Here is a 23,606-nt window from a genome sequence, read left to right as displayed (position 1 = left end):
GGGCCCACTTCTATATCTCTACAGAAACTGGGATACTATTCTAGTTAAAAGCAGGGAAGCTAGGAGTCTGGAAGCTGCGTTTTTGTAGCACTCTACATAGAATGGAATGAACATCAACTATTCATACAAAACAACTGGGAATTTTCTTATGGAAATCAAGGTAAGGGTAGAGGAAAGCCACAAACAGATGTTTGTTTGTTTGTTTGTTTTGGGAATTTTGGGGGGGTTTGGTGAAGGTTTTTGAAAACAAGAAAGAACAAAATGACAAAGCAATTGCTCACAATCTGCAGTCAATTAAATGCATTTACAGAGGGATAATTTTCTTTTACTTTGTGATTGTGGCTGTTTGATTACAGGTGGCTTCCTGACTTATTTTAAGATGATGTACTCTACTGTGATAATTCATCAGAGTAACATGCATTTGATTTATTGACTTTGTACACTAGATATGAAGTTCAAGTAGTAACGGACTTTCCAAATTTTAATACCCCCAAAAGGGAAATTCAAGCAGATTCCACAGAAATTTGCATCATCATTCACAGCTGTGTAGGGGGCCACATTACTCTGAGGGTGTCAGTCTTTGGCCCTGGTCCATAAGTCGTGGATGCTCTTCAGAGAATTTACAGTCTACTCAGGCACTGGAGATACATGCAGGAAAGCGAAACAAAAGGTGAATTATCAGGGAGGCTGACTCTGATGTCCGACTAGACGTGGGTCCGGATCCCATCACTGTCACTCAGAGTCATGACTAAGCAAGTTGTTGGAGCTCCGTGCTGCTGTTTCCTCCTCTGTAACGATACCCCCTACACAGAGTTATAAGTGTTAAGAGGGAACAGAGGGAAATGGTAAGTGCAGTCCATGCCCAGGCTGCGCTCTCAGTAAAGGGCAGTTGGTGCTCTCGCTGCTGCTGTTCCTGCTGTTCAGAGGAATGCAGGCCAGCAACGAGGCTAAAGGTGTCAATGGAGAATGACAGCCACGGGATAAGGTCTCAGAGGCTGGCTTCACGAAGGACAGGAATCTGAGCACGTTTGGAAGGTCAAAGTGGGGAGTTTGAAGTCAGAGAAAGAAGGGGTGTTACAGAGTGAGAAGCAGGTGAAGCTAAAGCACTTCTAGTGAACATTAGAGGGGCAGGTGGGCACCGACAGCCCATGGAGGCTTTAACCCTGCCATCCCCAGGACGGCCTTCAGGAGCCCCACTCCAATTCTTCGATATTAACAAGTGAGGCTTTCTCAATATTACCTAAAGTGCCGCATAAATGTCACAGAAATGCCACAGAAAAAGTCTCTTGGCCTGTCCTCTGCAGAAATTCATGATCTAGCCCTTGTGGTGTGCTTCTAAGCCTTATTGTTAATTTAGGTTAGAGTGATATTGTGGTTATGTGAAAAATAATTCTTACCTTTCCAAAATGCATATTGAAATATGTATAAATGGAATCAAATGATGGCTTGGATTGCATCAAAATGATAGAGGGTGGGGGGATGGGTGGAGATACAGAAGAAATAAGACTGGCTATCAGTTGGGAACTGTTAAAGGTGGGTGACGAGTACATGGTAGTTAATTATACTATTCTGTTTCCTTTTTTATGTGTCAGAGTTTTTCCACATAAAAGTAAGGAAAGCAAAACCAAACCCCCAAATTCCTGGAAATCTATCTGCAAAACTGCCTTGTTAACTTTATTTGCATATTATATGTTTAGGGGCATATATTCATCTTCATTGATATACACTTATACAGACAGAATGGGCTTGATTTCCCCTATAAAATCAGAAAGACGTTAGTATTATCCTTTATCCCCTAGGGGGATTCCAGCACATTGATGTCTGGAAATGGAAGGTGAAAAAATTATTCTTTGTTCTTCTCTTATTCTGTCTGGACAAATAAGACTTTATGTCTTCCTTGCTAACCTGTAGAATGCCATGCTCACCCAGAGACGTCAGACTGATGGGAGAAGCTTCCCAAGCACTCAAAAGATCAACTTCAGAGAACTAGGTTGGTTCATTCCATATTCATAGCTTAGCTTGACCTTAGAATTCCTGAAACGAGTAGACTGTCAATGGCTGATTGCTAAATATTGAAATCATCACCAAACGTTCCACACAATTGAAAATCAATAGCAGCTTAAAATTTCTTCACTCTAAAACACATTTAATCATTATTCCATTTTTGTGTAGGGTAAGGATACATAGATTTAAGGTATTTTGTAATATATTTTTTCTTCTTTAAAAGTCGGCTTGAAAAGTAGGAACAAAATATCACATGGTAATTTGAAAGAAGTAATATCAACTTAAAAATTATATCTTTTCAGGGCACCTGGGTGGCTCAGTGGGTTGGGCCTCTGCCTTCAGCTCGGGTCGTGATCTCAGGATCCTGGGATCGAGCCCCGCATCGGGCTCTCTGCTCAGCAGGGAGCCTGCTTCCTCCTCTCTCTCTGCCTGCCTCTCTGCCTACTTGTGATCTCTCTCTGTCAAATAAATAAATAAAATCTTTTAAAACAAAAATTATATCTTTTCTGCAGAATAGTGGAAAGAATTGGAGCTGAGCCAGAAACCCAGGATTCAAGTTCTGGTTCTATTATACACTAGTTGTGTGATTTGTGATTAGTTAATTCTCACGGATATCAATCTTATCTCCAACCTGAAAGTAATAATAGTAAACTTACTGTGCACATAGTATGTGACAAACACGATTCTAGAATTTATATGTGAACCAAATAAAATCGCAAAATGATCCTATGAAGTAGACATTCTATTTATTATCATCCCCATTTTATAAGTTAGGAAACAGGCCTGGAGGAGTTAGTAACTTGCTTGGCTACAAAGTGTTGGAGGCGGCTGCTTCTAGATCTGAGCTCTCAACCATTACATACCTGCCCCTTTACAATAATCCCTAAAAATAAAATTAAACAATATATGGTCAGTATAATATGTATTTTATAGTCTTACCTACTAAGTAGGTGGACCTATTTTAGATACTATAAAAGCACAAGACAAATATTAGAGTATTAGTTTCTTCCTGGTTAAGGTAATACTCTTCAGTATTACAGATCTAGTCATGCATAAAGAGGAAGGCTACCAGAATCTTAATGCCAATGAATAATAGAAAAACTATGTCAATAGCTCTTAAACTTCACTGTGCATTGGTTCACTGTGATATTTGTTTAAAATCTGATACCCCAGCCTCCACTCTTTCTAAATTCATTACATGTGGGGTAGGAGCCAATAATACATGCTTTTATAAGAAGTTCTGCCAAAGATTTTGAGGCAAGTAGCTTACAGACATTATTGAGAAGTGCTGGCTTGTGTTTAAAGCTCTGTAAGTGTATGGGCTGAACTGTGTCCCTCTAAAATTCATATGTTAAAGCCCTAAACCCCCAGTACCTCAGAATGGGACTGTATTTGGAGATAAGGCCTTTAAAGAGGTAATGGTGTTCAATTGAGGTTTTTAGGGTGGGCCTTTATCCAATGACTGGTGTCCTTCTAGAACACAGACAACATAGGGGAATGAACATTAGAGAATCCTCAGAGAAAAAGCGGCTGACACCTTGATCTGGGACTTCTAGCCTCCAGAATTGTGAGAAAATGAAGTTCTGTTATTTAAGTCACTTGGTCCAGTATTTTGTCATGGAAGCCCTAGTAAACTAATTCAATAAGTAACATTTTTGAAGTAGAAATAAGAGCTGATATGGTAACTTGGTAACTAATGCTTCTAAAAGTGGTTTTTTGTTTTTTTGTTTGTTTTGTTGGTTTTTGTTGTTAAAGATAAAGGAATTAGCCACATTAAAAGAGCTAATTTTTTTCACCCTTTGTTCTAGGCTGATTATTAAGTAGCTAAAACTAACAAGAAGGCATATGCTATTAAGATAGTCTGCCGGTAAGTGAAGTTCTTTACTACCAGACTATTTCCCTGGGTTTTATAACATACCTATAACCCAAGGAGAATAGATCATATTTTTAGAATACATATATTCCCCCACTGAAATGTTCACTTTATTCATTCATATCTATCCATCCACCCATTCATTAGCTTTTCATTCATCTATCTCTACTTAATATTTATTGAATACCATGTGTGAGATGCCATTTTTTTAAACGATTTTATTTATCTATTCGACAGACAGAGAACACAAGTAGGCAGAGAGGCAGGCAGAGAGAGAGGGGGGAAGCAGGCTCCCTGCTGAGCAGAGAGCCTGATGTGGGGCTCGATCCCAAGACCCTGAGAACATGACCTGAGCCGAAGACAGAGGCTTTAACCCACTGAGCCCCAGGTGCCCTGAGATGTCATTTTAGATATTGGAAAGCTACTTCCTTTTTGTGGGAAGATAAAAGCCCCCCAAAAGTTCTAAATGAAAACTCTAAGGTTTCATTAAACAAACTCAAGTGCCCTTAGGATGAATTCAAGTATGGAAATAAATGAAGTGGTCCAGGGGGATTCCAGTGAATTGGTATCTAAAAGGAGAGAAACTACAACTTAGCTCTGGAGAATTCCAGGCAGAGTGGTCCAGCTTTGACAAATCTTCCAATATTTTAGGGGAACCCATAAATCTGGCACTTATGTGAACTTTCCGTGTTTAATGCTGGCAAAAATCATCTGGATTTTTAGCAAATATTATGTGAGCCAAACAAAACATATAAGTTAGACACCTAGCTAGACACCCCAAGGGGTTACAAGTTTGCAGCCCCCCCTTAGACTTGGAGGACACAGTGTCAGAAAAGTGTTGGGAGTTCTTCAATATTGTCTTCATTATTTGATTTCCAATGAATTCATGACTAGATAATTTGACTTTCAAATTATTTTTGTTCACAACTAATTAATTTGGCTTTCAACTTATCATGGTTGTTGCATCAACCAGTCTAATGACCGAAGGAATCTGAGAAAGGTCTCATGTCTTCTCTGTGATGATGGCAGCATGGCATATAGGAGGCAGGGCAAGGTCTTCCTCCAGGAAAGATGTGGGAAAGCTCTGTCCCCACCTTCATCATGAACTTCCCTCCCCTCTGTACAGACTGTAAGGACAGGGACAGTGTTCTATTCCTCATTCTTACAAGGACACCAGTCACCACTTGGCATAATTCCCTGCAGTATCCATGCTTGGTGAATGTTAGCTGAATCCACATATGTTTTTTCAATTTTGGTTTCAAATCTGGAGTGAAACTGATTGTTGCTAAAATAGTTCCCATGTAGTTAAAATTTTTTTTTAAATATTTTAGGCCATGTCTACATGACAATAAATTAACTGAATTTTAGACAATTTATCAGGAAAAACAATCTGACAATTCACACTTGGAATGATACAGAGATAATCTAAGCCACTGTTGTATCTCTAGTCTAATCATGTCTTGCTCTCATTCTCTTTTATCCTAGACCGACAAGACAGGCAAAATGGAATAGTAAAGCACAATACATTTTGAATAACTTTTTTTGTTTGAAGTTATATCTCAGACTTAATATTATACTACTATTTGGTCCTACTTTACTAAGAGTAAAACGTGATTTGTAGAGTTCATCTTTGTAGCCTAGCAAATTAGAGAAATACTAGTACTTTCTCCCAACTAAATGAAAAATTCACATATGTCCTTAGAGAAAGCACTAATGACAAAGAACAAATAACAACCACCCCCCCAAAAATTCCTCCCTGAAATATTTTAAAAATATCTTAATTTAAAAAATGTTTATTTAAATAAAATTATTTTTAGAATATAGAGGATCCTAAGCATTATATCATCATACAAATAAGTGTGGGGAAAAAATATCATTATACAACCATCACCTACAAATTTCATCCTTCACAATATCACAGAGCTCATAGAATTTGTGGTGAAAAGTATATTTGTGAGACTGTAAAAAGCAACTCTTTAAGAAAAATGTTGAAAACCTGAATGCTGATGAAGTCTTTTTTTAACTCAACATAGTCAATAAAATGAAAATATTTCTTACATTTCACAAACGTCTTTGGACTTGGAACACCTACGTGCATAATTACACTTGGAGCGCATTCTAACTAGTAACACCCACAGTGAGTCCTTTTCCTATTTTTAAAAACAGTTCTGCCCCATTCAACAGACACCTTAACAAATGCAATGAACACATCTGGAAGTTTTATGTCATAATTTCACAGCATTAACAACCTGAGTGTTCACAAAACTATCCTCACATACCAAAAGACCACCAGCTTTATGACTAAAAAGCTAACCACTTCAACTTCTGTGAAATGTTCTAATTATGCGGTTGATTTCAGTCTCTCTTTGATTCCATATAAAAACATAACCAAATTCTTCACAAGTGGTGTTTCTTTTCAATTTAAGTTCCTGCAAAACTCAGAAATTATCTCAGAGTTTCATCTGAAGTCAGCCAAGGGATGTAATTGGGCGTTCTTAATCTTTCTCCAAAAAAAAAAAAAAGAGAGAGAGAGAGAGAGAGAGAGAGAATGAATATTTGATTGACTTGTTCCATGAACCCAGCTTCATTTCCTGACTCTGCTGTAGCTGTCCTGAGAACTGAATGTTCTCAGACCTTTCTAAAGAACGATAGCTAAGGAAGTCACCTTGATTTGGGTTGAACATGAAATAGTAGTAAGGACAATACATTTCTAAAATCTGACTTCCAGAATTTTTTCTGTGACACTTGACTTTCCGAGTAGATGTAAAGTTTCACTATTGCAAAGAGTAAACATAATGTTAAAAGGAAGACCTATGAAGTCACGAGACATCAAAGTTGTTAGAGAATTTAGAGCACACATAAAGGGTAGCTGATAGGAATAATGAGGTGAGAGTACAACAGCCTCCTACCTAGGTGGCTGGCCTTTGGTAAGAACTTGGACATGAACGGCCAAGTCTGACCCTCTTGTTTTATAGACAAGAAAACTGAGGCAGGAAAGACAAACTCTTCCTATGTACACACGGAAGGGTTTACCAAAACTGTAAAGAAAATAAGTGACTTAAAGTTCAGAGTAACCAAAGGACCATCTCTGATATTACGCTGTTTTAGTTACTCAACTTACACAAATTAATTTTCGTGCCCTCATTTGAAGGGACTTTCTAATTTTCCCCTCTGAATGGCTCTATTCTATTCCTGAAGATTTTATGTCCTAGTTCCAAAAATAAAACTAAGTTGAGGAAAGGCATATCCCTAATCATTGCACTTCCATTATTTATTCTAAAAACATTTACTTAATATATTCCAGGGCTTGACAATTTAATGTGATGGAAGCTCAAACCACATCATTTTAACAAATTTAGCAAACTCCCTCCACAGCCCACAGGCTCCTCTCTGCTGCACTCCGCCTTCAAAGAGTTAGTCCGCTGTCTTCCCCGCTAAGGAAATCTCTAAAAGTCAACCAAGCTGCTTCTGGCCAGAACTGAGGAAACTAAAAATCTTAGTCAATATTTATCTTCACAGGTATTTTTACCTTCATTTTTTGTATGTCCAGAACTCAAATGCAGCACCAGTGTGAAAAGGCAGGGTTCAATCCAGAGTGGGCGGGCTGTCCCATTGCACCTGTCACCCCTTACCTGTTTGCAAGACCACAGTTCTCTCTTCTCCATCCAGAGACACAATCCTGAAGTTATAGGTGGTTCCCGCTTGCAAATCCTTGGGGTAACATCCGTAGGTGGTGTTGTCTATCCGCGTGGGGTGGCACCATGCGACCCCGGACGTGTCACTGCTATAGATGAGGCTGAAGTTACAGGGTGACCCCAAAGTTCTCCACTGGAGAGACGCGTACCGGCTGAAGACCTTGGACTCCGTCAGGGTGAAGTTACATCTCACTGGCTCTCCCAGTCCAGTCTGCAAAGGAACCAGAGGCAGCTGAAGCCCAGTCGAGAACGCCCAGGGACTTGTCCACAGCAAGGTCCCCAAGCCGCCTCCTCAGTCCTCACTCCCAGCCTCAGCCCAGCCCTTTGCCCTCCAGCCAGAGGAAAGACCCGCGGAGGAGGTGGGTGGCAACTTTCTCCCTGGCCGCTCTTTCTCGGGAGCAGCTGGAGAGAAGGAAGGCGGCTCTGTGCCTTTGACAGTAGGATGAGCTGTCAGTCTGGCCGGGGGCTCAGAAGAGGACCTTTCTTCCCAAGAGAGAGGAAGAAATTCGGCCATCTCACTCTGCAAACCACAACCCAGGCGACCCGACAGCCGAGTGGGAGTTCGGTCGTCGGCAGGGAGGGGCGCGTCGGCCCGCCACCTCTCTCGGGCCACTCACCTGCAGCAGGCTCAGCGCGGTCCACAAGGCCAGCCCAGCTCCATGGCTCAGCATCGCGCTCAGCCGGCACCACCCCGACTCAGCAGAGGGGCTGGGGCGCGGGGGCGGCCCCGACGGCCCGCGCGGGGGCCACCTGTTGCGCGCGCTGAGCGCGCCCCGCGGGCGCACAACGCTTCCCTCCTGGAGGGCGACGCGCAGGGGCCGCCGCGGTCGCTGTCGCCGCCGCCGCCGCTGCTGCTGCTGCCGCCCCGGGCGGGCTGCGGACGCGAGAGGCGGCGGGGGCAGGCAGCGCGCCGCCCTTCCCACGCTGCCATGCTGACCCGCGCTGCCTCGCCCCGGGCCCCGGCCGCGGACTTCCGCAATCAAAAGGCAATTTCCTCGTCTCCCGGCAAAGGAACAATGCGCCGGCGAGGGAGGGAGCCCAGAGGAGCCAACGCCTGAGGCTGCCAAGGGGGCCCGAGGCGGGCCGCGCTGCCCCCGCTGCACCGCGCCGCCGCCTCCCTGGCCGGGGGGTCCCGTCCGGGCCCACCCGGCTCTGCCTCCTCCTCCTCTCCCGCGACTTTCACTTTTTCCCACTCGGTGGTCCTCCCCACCCCCCGCCGTCGGAGCCGCAATCAGTACTCGCTCCCTCTCACTTTCCAGCCCCCCCACCCCCTTCCTCCCCCCACACCCAGCGCCTCCCCCCTCCCTATCTTCCTTCCTATCTTCCTCATCTGCTTTCTCCAGGGCCTCTTTTCCCAGGATTAAACTTGACCACAGCAGATTTCCCTAGGTCGCCTCCAGTCCTTCCTGAAGACTTTTATTAGAGAGTGCTTTTGCCCTTCTCACCTCCAAGCATTCATTTGTCCCATTGCACACCCCCCTGACACCAGCAAGAGAAAAGGACCCCCAAAGGATCTTGTCCATTGTCAACTTGACCTTTATTTTTCTCTGCCATTCACTTTCCCCTGTCTCTTGTATAGAGGTCCTTGTCCTCCCTAAATCTTATGCAAATGGTGCTGACCGAGAACAAAGGTAATCACCACGGCCAGTTGTTCAACCCACAAAGCAAATTGCAGAGCAGTTTCATCACTGACCATCCAGTAGTTAATACCAATTCATCCATAATTGTCTGAGCAATATAAGAAAGCTGTAAAACTCTCCTTTGAGGAAAATACGATCGATGGCTCAGTTCCCACACCTATTACAAAAACCGCAATTTACTCAGTTTTCAGCACTAACTATAGCTTTTTAGCAACTGTCTCAGTACCTGAATCATCATGTATCTGAGAATGGATTTGAAAAGAGTTCCTAATAACCAAAGAGCAAAAGTGTTTAATTGTACACAGGTGATACAAGCAAAATATTGCAACAACTTTTTATAGTGCTCGATTGCTTTTCTTGGGTGCCTGCCCTGACAACTGCCAGAAGAGATGAGATTTTTACACATTTTAATTTTCAAAACCGAATTCTCTGGAGCTAAACCAATGTGAAGAATGTCATAGTCGCTTCTTTTTCAGATACTATACAGAAAGCTATAGTATCAACTTCTATATAAACTGTATCTACTTTGAGGATAAGCAGAAAAAGGTGAAAATTGTTTTGATCCTTTTAGAAAACATGTTTTTAAGAAATCTTTTAATGAAAAAATGAAATTTCTATCCCTTCAGGGATCCTATGGGCTTTAAATCTGCAGCTGGACCAGAGATCTCAAATCTCCTTTTCAAGTTAGCAAACACTCAAAGGTCAAACCTGAACCATGTGTATTTCTGGGAAGACAGAATCTTTCCTATTTCCCTGCCCAGATGACTGGCCTTCCAAGAGAGCTTTTTTCCTCCTCTGTATTTTGCCCCCAAGTTCAATGGCTTTTCAAGCCTGACACGCCTCTGCAGCATCAGAGGCAGTCCCCTCCTCTCTCCATTGAATACAAGCTGCCTTCTAGCCTTACAGGGGTCTTTCTGCAGCTTCGTTCCTTTTCGACATTCATTACCTTTCTCTTTTCTTGCTGTATTCTGAAAACAATGTGGTTTCCTGTCTGTCATACTGGAATTACACCACTCTGAATACTTCCCAGAGCTGTTAGGAAGAATAAATAAGGTCACAGATGTGAAAGCACCTTTTGTGAACATTTACGTGCTGTGCAGGTGTTGGTTTACCTGGTCATAGATCACATCCCCATCATATTTTTTTCCTCTCTTTTAAATTCATCCATCACGTAGGTTGCACTTTTCTAACTTCTGCTCTCTCTCTTTCGCTTTGTCTTTTCCATTGAGGTTTATAAAATTTTCTCATAAATTGACCCACACACTTGATATCTTCTCACCCAAATATACTAAATACTCTTTTCTGTCCTTTGCCCAAATCCTCAATAAATCCTATCTCCCCCAAGTTTTGCCGACCATCTTTTCTTTTTCTTTTTAAACACTAAATGCCACAACCTATTGTACGCTTTAAATCCATCTAAAAATTATACTTCATTTTCAACATACTGTCTAACATTCTTCCTATAAGCCTTCCTTCGGTGCAGGAAAAAAGGCAAAACTTGAAGGCCTAATCAAATAAGGTGACAACAAAAAATCCTTACAACACGGTTTAGATTATTCTAAGTTATTAGCAGTGATCTGCTAATAATGCCCTTGGAAATAGGAATTAGGAAAAGAAGAAATTATTTCTTTAAATAGGGTTCTTTTATTTTTGGTCTATCAGACACATGTATTTAGAAACATGTGTTGTCATTTATTTTACTATTGATGTATATGAAGAATCATGGCAATGTGTGAAGGAAAGGCCCAGTACTGGTCATAGATATTTCTTTTCCAAAGTTATATAACCCCTAGTTCTTTTTCCTGGAGAATCTTAAGGCTTACAGGAGAGTTCCCCCCAAAGTTAGTGGGTCCTAAGTAGCCCATAGGGATTCACATAATATGAAACGATGACTCTTACTGATTACATTTTTCTTTTTAAAAAGCACATAATAATATGAGAAACTAGAGAGAACTGTAACAGATTCAAGGCAGTTTGGGACTGGGGAAAGTTGCCAGATACTGCTTTTTTCTATGAGGAGTATTTGAAACTACTGTACAAAGTATAAATAAATTGATTCATTTTTCTTCTTTGTTCTCTTCTTTGTTTGGAATTCCTCGACTTCTTTTGAACCTATCTATCCTGCATCATGACACTGAGTGTGCTTTGGCTACTGCCTTCCAGGAATTTGGGACCAGCGACGACCACTTCTCCTAGCCACAAGGAAACCCGTTCCAGACTGCATGGGAGGGGTGGGGCGGCTTCTGATTAGACATAGTGGACAGACAGTTGCCTTTTAAACAAATTGTCATAGCGATTAATTGTTGTAATTTACATAGTCATAAATCATGAATTCATGGATGAAGGCACAGCTCTTGTCAGCTTATGAACACGATGTTGAATGATAAACAACGGGTCCTCGGGGCCCAGGGGCCACACTTTGAGAACTGCTACTGTAGATCAGGATTTGAGCTGGGTGTGGGAAATGTTATGAGGAGGAGGGGAGGGCAGAGTAGATTGCTCAAGTTATTGGTTAATCCAAACTCCTCACCCATGCTCTAAAAAGCCTTTCACAGCTTGGCCTCTCTTCTTCTTGCCTCCTATGCTCCAGTGGCCTGGGTCTGATAACTCATTTGCTCATTCATTCAGCAAATATTGACTGCACACCTACTGTGCGCCTGGGGTTTGGAGACACCCAAACACAGAACTGATCTTTTCCTGCCTCAGGGCCTTTATACCTGCCTTTTCATCTTCTTGGACCACTCCTCCCCAGGTTCTGTTTGGTTATCTTCCTTTCAGTCTTTAGGTCTCAGCTTCAGCATACCCCTATGGGGCCAGACCCCTTCTGACCACACAAGGAAAAAGTGTCCTTCTATTATTATTCATTGCCAGCAATACATTTGTTTAATTCAGAGCATTAACGACACTGGGTAATTATATAATGCCTTATACACTTGTGACTGCCTGCCTTTCCCAAGCAGGTTGAGAATTCTCTCAGGGCAATCTTCTTCTTCTTGCATAGAGCTTGGCATAAGAGTTTCAACAAGCATTTGCTGAACGAATGGATCAATGAAGAAAGGAAGGGAGGCAGGAAGGAATCTTTGTACCTGCTCAGTAAATATCGTCATGTGAATACTCAAAACAAGTCCTTGTAAACATGTTCTTGCGGGATGCCTCAAATATCATCTTGGAAGGAAGGGAGGAAAAGAGAAGAGGAAAAAAGGAGAAAGGGTAAAGGAACCAAAGAAGAGAAGATTGATTTGGAAGAGAAGGAGCTGGGAAAAGATGCGAGAGGGAGGGAAGATATAAGGAGGAAAAGAGAGTGGGGAGGAAGTCCTATCCTTCTGCATGGTGGTTCTCAAAGTGCAGCAGCAGTATCTTCTGAGAACTTGCCAGAAATGTAAATTCTAGTCCTTATCACAACCCAAGAGATTAACAATGCTATGGTGGAGCCATTTAAAAAAAACAAACTAACCCTGCCACCAGGTATCATTTTTTATTAAAGAGAGTTAATAATTTCTTATTGTTCTTTTTCTTTTAAATTCTGAGCTCTCTGGTTACAAGGAGTTGGGTAAGTGATTTAGAAGGTCTTAAACTATTTTAGAATGTGTCAAATAAGTAAATTGGTGATATATAATATATTTCATATAATATATATGCATATTTATGTTATATAAAATATATTTTTTCTATTACATATATTTAGAACAACCTTGATATTTTTAACTTCTCAATAAAAATAAAATGTGGATGCTAAAGGAAAAAGGATCAACATGCAACAGACTTAATAAATATTAGATGACAGGTCAATTCTGATGCTTTTTTCTTCGAGGAAGTACTTTTGTCACGAGACTCTCATGTGTGTTTCCCCAGATATTGTTAAAAGGAAGAAAGTCTAGCAATCAGGGAACGTATCCACTAAAAAGGAGTATAAGATGATGAATCCTTTCTTAAGTTTTGTTTTGTTTTTAAAGATTTTATTTATTTATTAGAGATCACAAGCAGGCAGAGAGACAGGCAGAGAGAGAGGAGGAAGCAGGCTCCCCGCTGAGCAGAGAGCCCGATGTGGGGCTTAATCCCAGGACCCTGAGATCATGACCTGAGCTGAAGGCAGAGGCTTTAACCCACTGAGCCACCTAGGCGCCCATCCTTTCTTAAGTTTTAATTCAAAATGGCTTAATACTGAATTAGGAAAGAAATGAATACATTTTAACTAGCAGGTGTCATGCATTTAAAAAGAGGTGCCTTAAAATTTAAGGGGAGGTAATTTTGATAAGCAGCTTTTTTTTTTTTTTTTTTTAAAGGACCGTGACTATCCTCTTTTGTGTTTACCATTTTTGGGAAACTTATATTTCAAGGACTTTCTCTAGCCTTCTAGGTCATAGGTCTCCAGGAAAATGGAAATAATATATGCATGGGGGGGCGTGGGTAGGAGTTGTAAGGATTAAATGACAAGGTCGGTGTTGTGTAAAGCATGGTCCTTGGCTAAAGAGTGCAACACATGTTAGATACGACAATTATTAGTGGTAATAATATTATATGAATACAAATATATCATGGATGGCTAGCATGCTGTAATGCTAGAGCAAGAAGTCCATGGATGAGAATGCTTTTCTGAGAAAAATCGAATGATAATAAATTAGTGTGGCTTTCTATCTTGTACCCAAGAGGAACTCTTCAGTAGATGAGCACAAAAGACATCCAAGGGCTGCTCTAGCTGGTGGCCATGCCCAGGTTTTTTTAAGTCCTGGAAGTGGGGGAGGGGTGCCGGATATGCCTCTAGCACTAGGCTCCACCATCTCTCTCAGCAGACACATCTCCAGGGTTTCCTGGTATTTCTTTCTACACCAGTTTCTCATCCTCTTCCCTGTCCTAGGTGGTGGTTGTTATTGGTTTCTTTTTTTTTAATCTAGAGGAAAAGGGCTTCGCATAGTGTTTGTCATAGCTTTGTCACCATACACAGATGAATGTCTTAAAACTAGGTGTGACCATAAACGAATCACCTTTTCGACCTCAGCTGCTTCTGCTCCTGCCTCTTAGTCCCCACCACCCCACCCCCAGAAGCCATCTGGTGTCAAACAGCGGGTGGAGTCTAGGTGTCAAGCCACCCTAGGGCTATGTGGGTGTGGCCGCTTCACATTCCAGTTTCAGGAACTAGCTCCTGCTTTCCACTGAAGTCCAAACCCTACCGCAGTAGATAGACAAATTATGGCTAACATTGGCTCTCTGGGAAAGGAGAACAAAAACAAACAAACAAACAAACAAACAAACAATCACCTATTTCATCTGCCTTCTAAAGTGATGATTGGAGGGTGGAGACTCTGTCCTCTTTTTTTTTTTTTTTTTCTGGGTACCACTGTTGCTAGTGCATTATTTCCCATGATTCTCTGAAGGTCACAAACACAGGGCTCAGTTTCTGACCAGCACGCTTGCCTTTTCTGGATTTTATAGTGTGACCTTAACATTGTTTTGAAAAGACTAGAATACGTGGCTAATATTAAGAACAACAGATTTTACATTAAAAAAAAATCTGGGCTTTGATTTTTCTTAACCAAATCAAGAGATAGAGACTTGTTGGGTCCACATTCTTGCCTGCTTCTTCCCTACAGCTCCCCCACCCCACAGCACCCCCTTCTCTGCTGGAGGAGCGAGGCAGAGCATCCTGTAGTCCTCTGGATGTTGGGGGCTGATGGTGATCAAAGTGGAAGATCAAAGGTTCTTATCGTGTTTTTCAATAATGTAATGATAAAACTGTCACCTAGATTATAAACCTCGTGAAGGAAAGAGCCCGTGTATCTTCATTATCTAACCCACACCCCCAGGTTGTGGAGACTCAGTGTCTACTTTCTATTGACAGAGGAAACATCCATAGCCCCACCACTAAACAAGGGCCTGACTAAGTGTTTGTAAATCTGAAACACAATATCATTCTTCAGCTCTCCAATGCAGACCCGGAACCCTTAGCATCACAGAATCCAAGAATACCTAGTACTTAAGCCTTGGGATAAACTAGTGACCAGTCAGCTCCTGATCCAAATGGACAGACCCTGTCTACTCCGTCAAAGAGCTAATGCTTCGCCAATGATCAGGAGGTCACTTAATTCAGACCGCTAGGGTCAACACTCTTAGCAAAGCCCACTCTTTCAGTATTGTCTCCACAGCTGTGCTGTTCTGGACCACAAGGACAGCAATAGAGCAAACACAAAAGTTAACAGACGCACAGACGAAGGGCAAGCACCCGGCAAAGCTCTACCTATGGGCTGTACTTCCTGGCCAACATCTGTTAGAAATCCAAAACAGAAGAGTTTCAAAGAAAAAGAGGTACCTTCCATGTAGTTCCCAAACAGAAGTTTACCTGGTTGGGATCTCATTTGGATCTAGCAATGGGAGTTACATTGTTTTGTTTTGTTTTTTTTTAATAGATTTTATCTTATTTTACTTTAAACAACTTTATTTATTTATCAGAGAGAGAACACAAGCAGGGGGAGAGGCAGGTAGAGGGAGAAGCAGGCTCCACCCTGAGCAAGGAGACCTATGTGGGGCTCCATCCCAGGACCCTGGGATCATGAGCTGAGTTGAAGGCAGAGGCTTAACCCTCTGAGCCACCCAGGCATCCGGCGCTGGGAGTTTTCTCTTGCCAGCTCCCCCAAAGTATGGGAAGAGTAGAAAGGATTTTTACTTTAAAGACACAACACTGGAATTCATAGCACTTCCCCTTTCCATTGTTATTGTGTGTGTGGAATACGCGGCTGTGGTCGCTAGGCGCTGGGCGACGTTCCAGAGATTTAAAGCACTTGTCTCTTGCAGAGCTCTTTAGCTCATCTTCAGACTTACCAACTGGCTCCTCCACCAGCTCTGACTCTTGGCTTTACTGTTCTTTCTTGCAAACTCATCATCATTTCTTTCACGGTGTTTGCTTTCCCCGTCCTCTGCCCCCATCTTCTCTCCCTTTTGTCCTTGAACTAGACGGACAGGTCTCGGGTCGGAGCCGCTGGTCGATCCCTAACACAGGAGCATCCCGTGGAGTCTACCCTCTAAAAGCCCATTAAGCAAACTACTCTTTATTTTTTAAATTTTTTATTTATTCAAACTTACACATTGTAAGAGTTGTACAGAATGCTTCTATATGCCCTGACCCAGACCAGCTAATTCTGTTGTTGTTGTTTTAACCTTTCCCCACCTTCATTTTCTCCTTCTCTCCATATATACTGCTTTCACCTGAACTAAACTTTCAGAGTTGGTTGCGTATATCCTGGGTTAAGCGTGTTATCTCAGTGAAGTTATCAAATTCATGAGATTCCCAATTGTTAAAATACTTTAATCCACAATCCATGTTTCAATTTTGTTATTTGTCTCAATAACGTCCTTTTCAGTGTTTGGGGTTTTGTTGTTGTTGTTGTTTGTTTTTGTTTTTTGTGGTTTTTTTTTTTCTCCCCAGTAAGGATCCAGTTTAGGGTCCTATATTGCATTTCATTGTCAAGTCCCTTAATCTTCTTTAATCTGGATTAAATTCCAATTCCAATTCCTCAGCCTTTTGAAATGATGCTTGTGACATTGACCTTTTTGAAGGATTTGGGTCAGTTATTCTATAGTATTGTCCTCCCTTTGCATTTGTCGGATATTTCCTTGCAATTCAATTTGGATTATACCTCTCCAGCAGGACTTCTCCCCTTCTCTTGCGGTGCTCATTCCAACAAGCTGATTATTCAGTTATTCTCCAAGGGATCCCAAAACTAATTGCGTATTACAATCAAGGGGGAGATTTTGACACCCTAGGTGCTTCGGTCCTGTGTTAGTAAATGCTGATTCAGTAGGACTGAGGCAGAATTTTAGAATCTGTATCTTTAAAACTCTTCCCAGGCAATTCTGATGTATGCAAGGCCAGGGCTGAGAGCCACAGACTTTCTAGGTCAATTAGCACATCCCCCTTTCTCCTTTGATATCATTTTCCCCTTTCTTTGCTATTTTCCCCTGCTGCATCAGCCCTTATCTACTCAGGGAAACCAAGGTGCCAGAGAGATCCTGGAGAGTTAAGGAGCACGTGTCAATGCACATGTTCTGTTTCATGGTTGCATTTGTATGTACACGATTTATATTGTGACAAAATATGAACATAGTCTTTTGTGCACACAAAATAGAAAGTAATGCAGATCATAATGAAAAGAAAAGCAGGGAAAAGAAAAATCCTTGAGATTTTAAAGCTGGCGGGCTTTAAATTCAAGTGAATTATAGACCCTATTATACTATTGGTACATGGCAATCCCCGTTAGCTGGCAATTCTCTAGAAGATTCTCTAGAAAATTCTCCATCAGAATTGGGCTTGAATGATGCTAATTTATAAATTAGGGGCTTTAGGAACACATCCCTTCCATAAGATGCTATTCCCTAGAATGACCTTTCTGCCCATCAGCAGTCTCAGAATCTGCTTGTATTATATCCTGAGCACACTAGACAATCTAGTAAGAGTCCTTGGTCATGAGGAATGATTAGGGAATGGTTTTCGGGTTCTGTCTTTTGGTTTTTTGTCTTTGTTTTGTTATTTGCTGTATCTTTGCACTTCTCCCTCTGGGTAAAGGGGGAGTATTGTCCTCTCTCCAGTTTTGGCCACAGAATAGTGGTGGCAGCAGGACACCTCCCCTCTAGACTCGAAGTAACACAATAAAGGGGGTTACCCCAGACTTGAGGGAGGTAGGAGGAGGTGGGGATTTTCTGCATTTACCTCGTTACTTATTTGGAGTCTCACAGCGGCCTGTGGTCTCTTTGAAGGCCGAATGGAAGGAAGCACAGAACAGTTCAGGCCAGAACAGCACCACAATGGCTATTCATGATGGAGGAAATGCGATCCCTCTCCCAGGCCAGGGCAGGGTGTGGAGGAAGGAGGTGTGCCTTCAAACAAGATTCATGGATCTTTAGCAGAAGCTGAACCAACCGGGAACATTTTTTTTTTTTAAATCGTGCTCAACATGGTAGCCCTCTCAAGGCATTTGAGGGTGATGTCAGCTTATCTGGTTCTTACAACTTGGTGAAGCAGGCAGGGTGGGAATGATGAAGCAGAAACAAGAAGCTGGTGTTAATGGTTATCATGATCGGCTACTTGTCACATGTGGCCAATGGCCCACACGCTCAATCCAATGGAAATCTTCACATGGCAGTACGAGGCAGTGTACCCTTAGTTAGCCTTATTTTAAAGAGGAAGCAATTATGACTGGAGTTGAATAACTAGTAGATGCCACCCCCAGGATTTAAGCCAGGTTCCTGTGACATGGGAGCCCTAGCCCTTACCATTACATCACACCATCTCCATCACAGTCACATGGCTGAGAGGGAGCCCAAACTGGACTTCTCTTTAGAGTCCACTACTCAAACAACAGATGGAGGCGGGTCAGATTTTGAAGCTAAAGTGAAGTCCAAAGTCGACCCTCTATTCCTTTGGAGACCACTTCATACTGATTCTTCCTCCTGCCCCCCATGGCTCAGGTCCCCCAGTAGACTGACTTCCTGATGCCTCCAGCCCTGCCCGTCTCACCTTGCCCATGGCGAATGGCTGGACTACGCAGGCACACTTCTGACACCTACATCTGGCTTCATCTGCAAGGGGGCCAGTGCACAAAGACTCAGTTTATCTTAGTGGGGGTGGGATATGGGGAGGCCTGGCTAAGAGTGTGCATGGGGCTGGAATCCAGCCCAAGTCCCATTACCATGTCTTGGGCATTTGTGGTGGAACTGTCTGCTTGGAAACATCCTTTTCTAATTACCACAAAGACCCTGGGGTCTAGCTGCCATTCCCTATCTGCCCAGGCTTGGCTTTAACCAACCCAGCTCCCATTCCTTACAGAATATACCCTCTGGGAAGGAACAGCAGGAGGCTGTGATTAGATAAATTAATTTCCACTACTTGATTATTGAACTTTTGTAGCATCCTGACCCACCCCCTCATAACACAATATACCGAAGTGCCATCAGTGGTGGGAAACTAAGGCATCAGTAACTCTATGAGGGAGATGTTATTAGTCAGGGACCAGATTTTCTAGGTCATTGGTTCTTAAACTTCGAGGGCATCTGTGTGACTTGGAGGACTTGTTAAAACAGGGATTTCTGGGTCCTACACCCAAAGTTTGTGATTCAGTAGGTCTAAATTCTGGGTCTGGAGTCCATACTCTGAGAACAACTGATCTAGATATTTCCTAACTCACATGGTAGACAAACTTCAGGTTTCACCAACTTTGTCCCTGTAAAGACACACATGGCCACATAATACTATCATCATGGTAAAGATAACAACACTAGCTAACAGTAACCACACAGAGGTTTCCATCACTGCTAGGCACGTGACTGCTGTTAGATGATTTAATTCATGTCCAGGGTAAGGGAGAGAGAGCAATGGAAAGAGAGAGGGAGAGAGTTAATTTTGAAGCTACCTACTGACCCAAGTCTACAACCTTCCAAAGGCAGACCCCTCACATTGGCAGGTGAGGATGTGAAGAACGAGGGGAAAAGAAAAAAGTAGGGGAAAATCTGCTCCAAAAGGGTCGACTAGGACAACTTTGCAGTAGCATTACTAGTAATTGTTTCAAATTATGTCCTCATTGGTATTTGCCTTCATTAACAGGAGTTCTAGGTGAGAGTGTAAAGTGAGCAGGTGTGCAGGGGTGTGTGTGTGTGTGTGTGTGTGTGTGTGTGTGTGTGCGTGCGCGCAACCTTCTTCTTGATCTACCGTTTTCCCTCATTTGACCTTGGGAAAGTTTTTAACCTCTTTAAACTTAAGCTAGGTGTCTGCAAAGTAATAATAATAATTGTAACAAAAACAATAATAAATACCATGATAGATTATTTAATGGCTGTAGTTTCATTCCACCCAATACGTGTGGCCTTTCACAATGTGACTTTGCAGCCTTTCCCATCAAAATGTGAGGTCTGTTTTCTCTACCTTCAAATCTGACCTGGCCACATTGATCCATGGAATGTGGCAGATGTGATGTGTGATTCTAGAACCTGGGCCTCAAGAAGCTTGTAGCTTCCACCTTTGTCTTCTTGCACAACTCCCCTAAGCCATTATGTAAAGAAGCTGCGGTAACCTACCAGACGCATAGAGGTTGTGGAGAAGAACAGAGATGCCCCAGCACTGACTGCTAGTCATGCAAGGAAGGCTATTGTGAATCTTCTAGTTCAGCTTACCCTCCAAGCTATCCGCACCTGCGGGGGTAAGCTCAGGTGAGACCAGCAGAGAAACCACCCAACTAATCAACAAAATCATGAGAAATAGTAAATTGTCATTTTGTTAAACTAAGTTTTGGGATGGTTTGTTATGCAGTGATAGAAAACGGATACAAATACCCACCTCCCAGAGTAAATCTAAATGCTTAGCATAGTTTCTGGCACACAAATCTCATATACTATTTTTATCTCCTAGATTCTCTTCTTTGTAGATAGATACTGCACAGTATCTCTTCATGTCTCATTCCTCATAACTCAGAAAGACTGTTGATGAAAGGGAAAGACAAATACATGCCATTTTTCCAGCCCCATGTTCCAACCCCAAGTCATCCTTTGATTGTGAATCTAGAACACTATGGTCACTGCATAAACATTAGTTAGTAGTAATGACATACATAGCATTTCCAAGCATAAAGTCTTAGTATTTTAGTTCTTATTCTTCTCTAGATTTCTATTTCAGGCTAAGTGTTCTAAATTCTACCTCCTGGCTACATGTGATGGGAACCAAAGGAATGACAGATAATTTAATAGTGTCACTAATTAAAATAACAAGTAGGAACTACTGACTATTTCAGGATGAAGACACCATTTGAAAACATATATTTGAGATCTTCATCAATATGCCTTCTATTTCTGTGCATGTGAGCATGATTACAGGACTCTCATACTGTTGAAGTCTTTTCTACACTCTTAGCAGAGTGCGGGTCCTACACGCAGTGATTTTGACTACATTGTATTATGATTTTATCTATTATTATTCTCCCATCTTCCATAATGTCAGGCAAACAGAAAGCACAAAATAAATGAGTACAAAATTGATGATTGGATTAAAGTGATAAAATACCCAAGTTTCTTTAAAATGTAAATTTTAGGTAAGAATTGAAATCACTTTCCAACTCTCCATTCCACCCTCTCCCAGTTCCTTCACATCTCCCCTTCCCACTCCTCGACCTCCTATTGGTTACTCTATTCTCCTTTAGGTTTAGTTCAGCGATTCCTTTTGCCAGAAGATAGTTCCTGAAACTTTCACACTAGTTTGGCTCCCTGCTTTTGTATTCCATAAGAGCCTGTGTATATTCCTATTTCCTTCAACACCACAACAGATAGTGAGTTCCTTCAGGACAAAAATTTTGTCATTTATCTTTGTGTCTCAGTGAAAGCTAGCAATAACAGCTATATTTCCTAAATGCTTACTAAAGACTGAGTGCTATAGTAAGCATTTTGGATGCATTATCTCTCCCACTCCTTGCAAGAGGCTTCAGAGATAGAGGTTCCATTTTATAGATGAGGAAACTGAGGCTTAGAGAGTTTAAGTAATTTGCTGAGTCACTAGCTAGTAAGAGGCAGAGTCAGGGGTTTGACCTCAAAGATTGAGTCCTCAATCACTCTGTTCTGACACTAGTTAGGTCCTCAAGAAATGTTTGTTTTGAGTTGATGAACATTTTCTGAAGATATTAAATTAAACAGTCATCAATGTCTCTTCCCCTTCTCATAATTTTCTTGGGGGAAAGTTGAAGGGTGATTAAGAGATGAAATGGGGGGTGCGGTGCCTGAGTGGCTCAGTGGGTTAAAGCCACTGCCTTCGGCTCTGGTCATGATCCCAGGTCCTGGGATGGAGCCCTGCATTGGGCTCTCTGCTCAGCGGGGAGTCTGCCCCCCCCCCCACCTCTGCCTGCCTTTCTGCCTACTTGTGATTTCTGTCTGTCAAATAAATAAATAAAATCTTAAAAAAAAAAAGATGAAATGGGGGGTGGGAATTAGAAAGGAGAAAAAGGAACTGGAGAACTAGCCCCTGAATGAAACACTATATTATTATGTATTAAACATATTAAACTCTAGATACACACAAACTTTAAAACACTAAGGCAATAAAAAAGTGCATGCCCTTCAATGTGACCATCATACCTGGGCACTGATAGTATATGGGTCATTTGCTATCTAACGGGTCAACAATTCTACCCACTTCCATACCGCTTCAATCGACTCATTTTCCCAGGACTCCATTACATTCTCCCCATTCAATTTCTCTGCACTGTGCTCCACTGCACTCCACTCCCCACCATTCCATTTCATTCCACTCTCCTCCATTCCATTCCATTTCACCCCATTCCTCTCCATTCCACCCCACTGCACTTCACGCCTTCCCACTCTCCCTTCCATTTTGCTTCCTTCCATTCCGCATTGTTCTTTACCTTTCTACAAAAAAATTTATAATGTATTAAGCACTACGTTCAGATGCTAGAGATGCAAAGTTGAATAAATATAGTTTCTATCTTCCCATTCAGATTTTTCCCATCATCACCTGATGACAGACCACTGTAACTCACAGCCTAGTTATACTAAGACAATTCAGAATCATCACAGACCAGGTGCTATCTGATAAAAGAAATAACTGACACACAAATAAAAAGAATTTCTTTTTAACTGAATTCCAAGCAAGTAAGTTGAATAATTTTATTTCTTTCATATGCTCTTCCAATTATTGAAATAGAGTACCTTTCCAAATTACTTTCAAAGGACAGGCATTTTACCTCCTAAGTGACTTTTCCTCTCCAATTATCTAACTACAGATATTTATAATTGACTGTTACAGAGTAGATGCTCATGCTAAATCAAACGATGATCTAGCAGAGATGCCTTGACTAAAGCATTGGAGTCATGGAAACTGCAATTTTAGAAACTGCCTTTGGAAGGAGCATAGCTTTTACATACTTGCTTCCCAAGACATAGTTAAGATTTTGCCTGAGCTTCAAGGAAAAACTAGGACATGAGTCATGACTTGAGGACTACTTGATATGTAGTCATTCTGGTGCCCCATCTGGAAGCTCATAAACATTGCAGTGTATTTCACTTTAGAAAAAGACTAAGAAAAAAAACCCAAAACACACCCTGCTCTGTATTTACCATGACCTGATCCTGTAAATCCAACTCAGGCACTGGGTCATGTGTGTCCTGTAACACGGTGCTAGGTTGACCCAAGGGCTAGTGTGCCTGCACCAAAGATCTGGAGCAGGGTGCCCTTGACGCACCCCAGTAGAGCCTGACCACCTCTGGGAGCTCTCTCTGTGTTTGTTTCACAATGATTTAATGTAAGCAAAAATGGGAAAATATTTTTGCTAAAAGGCAATCCCTGAATCTTTAGGCATATATATTTCTATTATAGTTTTTATTCAGTATGTTTCTTATTTGACATACTTCGTA

The 23,606-nt window shown here is 41.9% G+C and overlaps 1 protein-coding gene across 1 annotated transcript in view; it reads right to left on the bottom strand.

Moving 5' to 3' along the window:
* Nucleotides 1-23,606, bottom strand: part of LOC111142161 (protein tyrosine phosphatase, receptor type B) — a 112,177-nt gene that overhangs the window by 75,210 nt on the left and 13,361 nt on the right. Inside the window, exon 4 of the mRNA XM_022495154.1 lies at nt 7,510-7,783. Within this exon, the coding sequence (XP_022350862.1) occupies nt 7,510-7,783 (274 nt within the window). The remainder of the gene's footprint in view (nt 1-7,509; nt 7,784-23,606) is intronic.

This window comes from Enhydra lutris, unplaced genomic scaffold, assembly GCF_002288905.1.
Source record: "Enhydra lutris kenyoni isolate GAN:26980312 unplaced genomic scaffold, ASM228890v2 scaffoldscaffold7, whole genome shotgun sequence".
NCBI lineage: Eukaryota > Metazoa > Chordata > Mammalia > Carnivora > Mustelidae > Enhydra > Enhydra lutris.
The sequence above is the reverse complement of the archived record's forward strand: the minus strand, read 5'-3'. Positions and strand labels throughout refer to the sequence as shown.